Source organism: Mesoplodon densirostris, chromosome 18 (assembly GCF_025265405.1).
Source record: "Mesoplodon densirostris isolate mMesDen1 chromosome 18, mMesDen1 primary haplotype, whole genome shotgun sequence".
Classification (NCBI taxonomy): domain Eukaryota; kingdom Metazoa; phylum Chordata; class Mammalia; order Artiodactyla; family Ziphiidae; genus Mesoplodon; species Mesoplodon densirostris.
The window spans coordinates 61,322,158-61,331,181 of record NC_082678.1 but is presented as its reverse complement, the minus strand read 5'-3'; the positions used below and the strand labels follow the sequence as shown (position 1 = coordinate 61,331,181).

The following is a 9,024-nucleotide window of genomic DNA, read 5'->3' as shown; positions in this document are numbered from 1 at the left end:
TAAAATGAGGGGGGTGGATCAGGAAAGGCCTTTCCACCTCTGACGATCTGTGGTTCTAGTGTAAAAATCCCCCACAAAATCCCATTAGCTCTGTTGTCTGCATTTTGTTATTGAGAATAGTCATAATAAACAATTACCATAATAACAACTGGCTCTTCAACACATGGGACCCCAGATGATCTGGGAAGCAGCTTGGAGTGAATTGGAAAATGCTTGGGCTTCTGGTTTAAAGTTTTGAAGTGCCTTCTACAAATCATATGATAACAAGCACAACCCATATAGGCTTTCAATGAAAAAGGGACTTTTACATGTGTTGATTTCAAACCCTCCCCTCACCCTATCAATGCTGTCAGGGAAGAATTATCCCAATTTAGGAGACAGGGAGATTAAGAGCCTGGTCACTCACGGGTTTGGCTGATGTTGGTATGTTCCAAATAGTCCATTTTTCAAAGACCCACAGTGGATTTGGTACAGTTTTGGTGTTGAGTGTATTCCACTGTATCCTAATCCTATGAAAATTAGTGGAAAAGTGTTAATTGGGCATCAATTCATGCTTAACATTAATTTGAGTATTTGATGAACCACAAATACTCAATGATGTTGCCCCCTTAAGCCATATTAACTCAATTTATTGTAATAATTAAAAACAATAAAGATAATTATATCCTTATTGTTTTAAATACCCCACAGATTGAATCCAGCCTGAATTTAGCCGGCCTGAAATCCGCTGGAGAAGTGGGCGATGTTTTTGGGAAGCTACAAAATTGTCTTTTAGGAATTTTCAGCGCGGGAAAGGATAAAAGTCAGCATTTATTAAGCACCTACTGTGTGCCAGGACCTGTGCCGCACCACACTGCTCCCAAGGTGGCGGGGGTGTGTGTTTGAAGCCTTCTGCCACCCTCAGCTACATCCCCAGATGGTGGGGGCTTGGGCTATTCACATCTCATGCATTTTACTACCTCGGCATAGAAACAATAACATATATATATAACAAACGGGTTGGAGAGGGGTTTCCTGAAATAACCATCCTTCCCGGCCCTCCCAGAGATGCTCCCAAATTATTTCTCACTATATAAAAAATTTGATTTGAACTCCGATCATTTGACCTTGACCTCTACAATCCTATGTTATTATATTTTTTAAGCGCCTTATGATTAACGCGGAAACCCTTTCTTCGGCATTTTCTCACCACTGGAATCGCGACAGTTTCCTCAAAGTTCCAAAATAACCTTTCCCGGGCAAGGATTCGTACCTCTGCCGGGTAAGGGCGGGGAGCCGCGCAAGACGTGCCGGTGCGGAGCGAGAGCCAAAGAGAACTTCCAGCGCGAAAGGAAAATAAAACTTGTGGCTGGTGTTTGTGCGGGAGAGTCTCCGCAATCCTGAAGCCCCGCGATCCTGGGGGGTCTCGGCGGCTGCCCAGGGAGCGCCAGGGTTTGGATTTGATCCCGACGTCCTTGACCTAAATTTCTGCGCGGTGGCTGGAAAAAAGGCGCAGAGCCGGGCAGGCGGCTGTTGCCATCCCCGGATCCAGGCGGCCGGGTCCGGGGAACTTGAATGGAGAGGCCGAACTAGAGGGGTGGGGGGCATCTTCTCCCCTGCCCCAGTGAGGAGCCGCGGCGAGCTCCCCGCGCCTCCCCCTCCCCCGATCCACCCGCCCCCCGCAGCCCATGTGATCCAGGGAAGTCGGGGTGCGCTCCCCTTGGCTCGGCCCGCCCGGAGGCGGGGCTCCTCGGGCCGCGGGGTTCGCGCACCGCCCCCGTGGGTCGGGCAGCGGGGGGCAGAGTGTGCGCGCGCGGGCAGGCGGGGGCCGCACCGGGGTGCGTGACGTCACCGGCATTGGTTACACGACGTTCTAGAACTCCGCCCCACGTGCGCCGCGGAGGAGGGGGAGGAGGAGGAGGGGATGGGGGTGGGGAGGAGGAGGGGGAGAGGTGGGGATGGGCCGGGGGGGCGGGGACGGGGGGTGTGCGAGCAGCGGGGCTGAGCTAAGCCGAGCCCACGTGTGACGGCTCTCGCCGCTGCCCCGGCTCCGCCGCTCTTAGAGAGATTCGGAGGAGCCCGGGCGGGGGGGGAGGAGGAGGGGGAGGAGGGAGCGGGAGATCTCGGGGCTCGGAGCCGGCCGCCGCTCCGCTCCGATCGCTGTGGGGCTCGGTTTTTTGGGGGTGGGGGGGCGGGGGGGCTCAGATATGGAGGCAAATGGGAGCCAAGGCACCTCGGGCAGCGCCAACGACTCCCAGCACGACCCCGGGTAAGTTTCCAGCCGCTGCCCACCGCGCCGCCTCGGGCTAGCTCTCCTTGCAGCGGCGGGGACGGCGGTGCGCGGAGCCGGGCATCTCCCGCGCCCCCCCTCCCGCGCGCCCCCCCCCCCTCCGTGGAAGTTACACACCTTTGGATTGCATTTCGCCGTCACCTTCTCCCCCACCCCACCTCCGGGCTCTCGCTCGCTCGCTCCCCCCCCTCCCCGCTTTCCTTTTAGCTTTTGTAAGTTACACGTCAAAATGGCCGATCTGACATCGGTGCTCACTTCTGTTATGTTTTCTCCCTCTAGTAAAATGTTTATCGGTGGACTGAGCTGGCAGACCTCACCAGGTAAGGGAGGGAGGGGGGGACGCCTGGGTCCCCCCCTTCTTGGCTTCTTTATTGCTCTTTGTTATCCCGGTGTAGGAGCCCCCCCCCTCGCCATTGGCTCCCCACTTCTCCTGTGCAAGGTTATTTTTTTAAATAGCAAATCCTTTCCGAGCCCTCTACGCGACCTCTGTTGCCGAATTTCCCCCGCGTGTGCAAAAAAAAAAAAAAAAAAAAAAAAAAAAAAACCCAGAATAACAACAGAAAACTACTTTTGGTTTTTGTCCTTGATCAAAATTTGCATTGCTTTTTTTTTTCCACACCTTCTCCCCCCCGCCCCCAATCTCTCTCTTTCTCTCTCTACAGATAGCCTTAGAGACTATTTTAGCAAATTTGGAGAAATTAGAGAATGTATGGTCATGAGAGATCCCACTACGAAACGCTCCAGGTAAAGCATTCCCTTCTGGATTTTGTCTTTATTTTAGAACAAAGTTTAAGTGTTATTTTTGGAGGTGTCTTCGGAAGTAGCTAAGCGGATTTAGAATGGGGCTCAGGCATGTGGCTGGTTTCGAACGTCGCTCCATCCTCCCCCCTCCACCATTAACCCCAAGGGTTATTGTTAATTGGGGCTGAATTCTGGATACACAGATGCCCACATCTCCGCTTTAAGTCATTTTCCCGTCTCTTCTTTTTCTCCTGTTTCAAATGACATTCAGCTTCATTCACTTTCTACATAGTTTTTTTGTTTTTTGTTTTTTTAATGTGTGCTTCCCCCGCACTCCCAACTCCCCGAACTCTTAAGCCCCTTGAGAAAGCTGGTTGGATCTCCTCTCAGTGCCTGGGTTTCTTCGGAATAAAACAAAGCGTTAAAGAAAGGGAAGGGGAGGAGGAGGAGAGAAACTGAGGTGGCGAAAGAGTGGAGACACCAGCGTTCTCCAAGTTACCTCCACCCGCCCTGCCCCCGTTCCACTTCCCCCATTAACCTTGATGCGTTTCCTTGCGAGGCCGAGGTCTGTAGGCAGGAGGGGGTGGGGAGGGTGGGGAGTGGGGGTGAGCGGGGGCAACTTTGCTCTCCGTTCTGCATTAGGGCTCGCTCCTTGTTGCTCTCGATGGTGTCACATTTTCTTGTTTGTTTTTCTCCCTCTTTGTCTCATTTCAGAGGCTTCGGTTTCGTCACGTTCGCAGACCCAGCAAGTGTAGATAAAGTATTAGGTCAGCCCCACCACGAGTTAGATTCCAAGACGGTAGGTTGCTTTTCCTTGTTGTTGTTGTTTGCCCCTTTTCAGGACCGATCTGGGCATTGACAGCCCAATTTAAAGAGACAGTGTCTTCTTTTGCTTCTGTGCTGAGAACTGGGTACTTTGAAGCAGAGGTTGCAAGCCGGTCCTAAAGTTTGCCGCAAAGGCTGGATTTGGGCTTTTCTTTTTAGAGCCTGTCCCACTGCAGCCCCAGATGCTGCCAGCCCTAGGCTTGGGGGAGGGGTTGGCTTGGGGAGAGGCTATCTTCCGGGCCAAAGGACCCTGCGAAGAAACTCCACCACCGATCAGAGGCAACTTTTCTTTGTCAGCCGAGCCCAGCCCGCATTACCAACTGTGGCTGTGGGAATCGGCTCTTAGAAGGCACAGCTTGCTTCATGGCCAAGGGGGACAGGGGGCCGAGGGGGACTGGGGGCCGAGGGGGAGTGGGGACGGGAGGAGGTGAGGGGGCGCTAATCACAGTCCAGGCAACAGGTTCCTCTTGGGCACTTCGGATTTGGAATGTGGTTTGAGAAGGGAAGGATACCTCCCAGATCCAAGCTGGGCATCCAGTGGGTGACTCCAGATGGTGTGAAATCTAAGGCTGATAAGGTCTTGGGTTTCAAAGTGGTTTTTTTTTTTTTGTTTGTTTGTTTTTTCTTTTCTTTTTCAGATCCTTTGAGTGTGGGTACTTTTACAGCATTAGAAGGTTTTAAAGTCCATTGTTGAGGGGATAAAAGTCTCTAAGGTCAGAAGAGGAAGGGAAGAAAGTATCAGTGTATAATAATACATTTAATGGGGGAGAGGAAGCGGAGTTCATAGCATTTTATTGTGGCTCTCCTGCCTTCCTTGTCTACTAGAATTTCCCCACGGTTTTTATTCATCCGCCTTAAGGCAGGGGCCCGGAGATGACTTTGGGATACAGTGCTGGGCTGCTGGGGACTTCACCTCTCTGTGGTGGGTGAGTGGGATGGGGGCCGGCGTAGGGGTGGGGGTGGGGAATCTTGCTCTAGGCCCAGCTGCCCGTGCGCTTGGGCAAGTTCTTCCCTGCCTCTAGGCCTCAGTTTCCTCTTCTGTAAAATAAAGGAGCGGAACAAGTGATCTTCTCTTGCCCCTTTTGGCTTTAACACTGAATGACAGAGAAGACAAGAACCTGGCCACCTTTGGTGCCCTTGAATTGATTTTGCAAATTTACTCTTTTTCTCTGATCAGAGGTCAGGTGCACGCCTCCTACCCCCCCCCCAAAAAAAAGGCCCACACTTTAAGTTGTTTTATTAATTGCACTGAACTTGTCCTAGCTTGTGGCCCAGCCTTTTTGCACTTTCAGATCATTTAATTTCAGGGCCCAGTCGTTTGCAGGGTGATAACGGATGTCTGAAGAATTTTTATCTCTTTGACTTCTTGGCTAGACGGTTCAAAAAGCTAGTAAAATTAAAGAGGAAAGATATTTCAAGGCAAATTCGGGAATTTATTATTCACCCCTGTGTCCACCCCGGGTGGGAGAAGTATTATAGTATTTGATTTCTATGGTGTCTGGTGGGTCATCTCCCTCAGTATCAGATGCAGCGCCTGCAGTTTTCCCTCACTAATTGTTTGTAGACATGTTGTGGTCACTATTATTTAGTATAACCTAGCTTTTGACTTTGTTTCAACGTTCAGTGCCGGAGGCAGAAGCGGTTGGTTTATTGACATGGAAACGAGGATCTTGTTTACTGTTACCTTAAAAGCTTTGTTTAGGTAACGGCCATTCACATCCAAAATAGTACCCTAGTCTTTTCCTAGAGGATTTGTAGCTACAGTAAGTAGAGTTGTACTTAACTAACTAATGTTTCATTTTTGGTAGTTTTCTTTTTCGTTCGTTTTTAAAAAACAGTTGACAGGGATGTACAAAAGGTTGGGATTTGCCTTACTTCTCTTGACCCGTCCTCTCCTTTTAAGATCTCAGCGTGTACACTTGGCCCACGGAAGATCTCTCCTTGTGGTATAACACGCTGTTACCGCAATACCCTATACAGGAGTTCTGAATTGGCTTCGAGTTTTGTAACTTTAGATTATATAGAATTTTTTAGCGCCCTGCTTTCTTTACTTCTCCCTGCTCTCCTCTGGCTCCTGGCCTTTCCCTCACCTCTGACATGTTCCTCACCTTTTACCCCACAAACAAGGTGACTTATTATTACAGTTGTGTGCTGATCAGCTAAAAAAAAATAATAATAACTTTGGGAGAGTGTTTATGAAAAGACATATCTGTCTTACGTTTGGTCAACAGAATGGAAAATCCACACCTGTTGTATTTCTCCTGTCGACAGCTCCTAGTCTGTGCTGAATATACCTGTAGCTGTGGTAATGTTAATCTCCATGAAAGGGTAGTTTCCTAGATCAGAGATTTTTGTCTGTTTTAGTTTTTGCAAAGTAATCTCTCATTTCTCAGGTGATGTTTAAAGGTGGAAAACATGTTGCAGACTTTTATGAGGTCTTTAAACTACCTTAATAAAAGTGGTAAATCTTTATGTCTTACTGGTTAGGTCCTAGGGGCTGTTAAGTCTGGGAACAGAGTTAGCTCTGGTGTGACTTTCCCCCTCCTCTGTGCTTTTTCCCAAAGCATTACTCTCCCCGCCCCCGCCCCCCATGGCAGAACTGAAAACAAGGTTGAGATTTACATTTTAAAAGGGGAAAATTTTAATATGAAAGCCAAAGCGGATAAATAAATAACTTGTAGCTGTATTCATGCCACGCTCTGTGTTGAATTTTACCCAGAGATTTGTGACATTTAGAAATCTAATGAAAACTAACAATGGGAATATTTTTTCATTCTTTTCTTACCCATATTTTCTGTCCAACAACTTTCCCCCCCTCAAATCAGCCTATTAGACTCAAATGCTTCTGTGGGAAATGTTCAGAGTTTTAAAGCCAGTCCCTGATTCAGATCTGCGGATGTCTGATCTGGTGTACTGGTGGTTTTTCCTTTCAGACTGGGGCTGGGGTAGGGGGAATATCCTAAATGTTGCACTGGATTCTGACCGCTTTTTTTCAGTAATTTTTTTTGTTTGTTTTTATCCTCTCCCCATAGCGGCCTTACTTTTCTAATATGGGTTTAGGTTGCTCATAGATTTTTACCCCCTGTGATTTTGAAAATCCAGGTGCATTTATCTCCGATATTTCCATTTATTTAACTTTATTATTATTATTGTTAAGAACCCACTCAGGCTCTGTAGTTTTTTTGACACCTGCTTTCTTTTGAGGTATCACTACAGAACAAACTATCCTTTTGATTCATCTTAGGTAATTTTACTTTTGCCAAGATGAGTGAATTAATTCAAGCAGAGCATGGTGTTGCATGTTGATGGGGAGTTTTTTGGACGTTGTTGACTTAAACAATTTTTGGAATCCCCTCCCCACCTGTGTTGTTTAGTTATCATTGAGGAGGAGAACTACCATCCAGTTACGCGCTGCTGGAAGGGTCTTCCATGTAAATTTCAGGTTATGATTTTTTTTTTCAGTGATGATGTTCTCATCTTTTCTCCCAGCCGTGCATTGCAAATTAGATGCATGAAGCCCTAATGCAAGCAAAGCCCTTGCCTAAATAAGAACACATGAGATCTGGTGTATTACAGCATTACACATTGAAATTCGTGGTGGGATGTTTCAGAAAGGCGCACTACGTTGGTTACATTTGGGGAGAGACTTGCAGTTTAGATCAAACTTTAAGGAAGCTTTTAAGTTGCCTGAGAAGTTACTAAAAGCTGGGTTAAAAGCCTGAGAAATGAGTGATTAATAACTAGGTGATTAGTCAGAATTGTTTTTCTCCCCTCGGAGTCATGCAGCTGACTCCTGCTTTTGCATTTTTTCCCCAGATTGACCCCAAAGTTGCATTTCCTCGTCGAGCGCAACCCAAGGTAAGTAGGAGAATCAGTAATAGGATTTTAGCACTCCGAGGTGGTTGCCAAAGATTTCAAGTTTCCAGCAGAGCAGTGACAAGGAAGCGTTGAAACCTGGTGCACACCGTTTCTTCAGGGTATCAGCACCTGGCTGTGGAGAGGCCAGGGCGGGCGCTCTGTGAAATAACCATGCGTCTGCAAGTCAGCTGTCCCCAGGTGGGTTCTGAGCATCCCGCTGCGGGCAGGGGCAAGCCCGATCCTTCCTGGGAGGACATAGCTCCATCTGTTGCAATATTTATGCAAGTGTTCTATTTATTTTTTAAGCATCGCTGAGATCATATCAGGAAAAGTTGGACATTTCCTCGTGATTCTTTGTTGGAGGGTACTCTTCTGAGGTCTTACGACTTAGAGTTTATGGAGGGCAGTAGAGTTTAAGTAAACAGCTTGTCCTTTCTTGGAAAAGCAACTTTGTAGACCCATGAGGCCCTCAATCTGACAGGAAGCGTTTGGATGTATTGGTTTCAGGTAGGTTGGGTAAATCTGGGCACACTTGAAGCCCGCAGTGCTACTCATTGGTGCAGGTGCTGGTGCCTGGGCGGAGAAGTGCTGGAAACGTTGTCCCTTTGTAGGAGTGGTACTACAAGGCTTGCTGAAAGGCTTGAGATAGGCCTTCACCTTTTCCCAAGTGTGTAGTTAACATAATTTTCACTGAGCTTGCCAGGTGTGGCCACAATATCACAGCTGCATAAAGCTTAAGGTGAAATTTAAAGGGCCTATGGCTTCCCCACTACATTTGCACTTTTTAATTATACTTTTTTCTTCCCCGGGTAATATCGGAAGAAATACTTTTTCTGCATCTTGTGGTCTTGGCACTCTTTTAAGGGAAAGGGGAAAAGGTGAAGCATTTGACTGTAGGTCATAAAGGGATAGTGCTGTGGTTTTAGCAAATTCAGTTTATTTCTTTAAGCATGGTCTCCCAGAAGTGGAACCTTTTCAGCTGCAAAGGAAGGAATGGTTCTGTACATTAATGAAGAAATAGTTGGCTGTTGTGGATGGTATTTTGAGAATTTCAGGTTGGAGCCTGCCATGCGATTCCCTCCTTCCTTCCTCCCTCCTTCCTTCCTCCCTCCTTCCTTCCTCCCTCCTTCCCTCTCTCTCTCCCTCCTCTTTTTTCTTTCTTTTTTTTTTTTTTTTTTTTTGCGGTACGTGGGCCTCTCACTGCTGTGGCCTCTCACTGCTGTGGCCTCTCCCGTTGCGGAGCACAGGCTCCGGACGCGCAGGCTCAGTGGCCATGGCTCACGGGCCCAGCCGCTCCGTGGCATGTGGGGTCTTCCCGGACCAGGGCTCGA

At 48.2% G+C, this 9,024-nt stretch overlaps 1 protein-coding gene across 3 annotated transcripts in view; it reads left to right on the top strand.

Annotated features, from left to right (window-relative positions):
• The first annotated feature begins 2,179 nt into the window (after positions 1 to 2,179).
• Positions 2,180 to 9,024, top strand: part of MSI2 (musashi RNA binding protein 2) — a 391,134-nt gene continuing 384,289 nt past the window's right edge. For all 3 annotated transcript variants that reach the window (XM_060082032.1, XM_060082030.1, XM_060082033.1), the window contains exons 1-5: positions 2,180 to 2,248; positions 2,549 to 2,589; positions 2,932 to 3,013; positions 3,725 to 3,809; positions 7,652 to 7,693. In XM_060082032.1, coding sequence (XP_059938015.1) covers positions 2,187 to 2,248; positions 2,549 to 2,589; positions 2,932 to 3,013; positions 3,725 to 3,809; positions 7,652 to 7,693 — 312 coding nt within the window. In that variant the 5' untranslated portion in view covers positions 2,180 to 2,186. The remainder of the gene's footprint in view (positions 2,249 to 2,548; positions 2,590 to 2,931; positions 3,014 to 3,724; positions 3,810 to 7,651; positions 7,694 to 9,024) is intronic.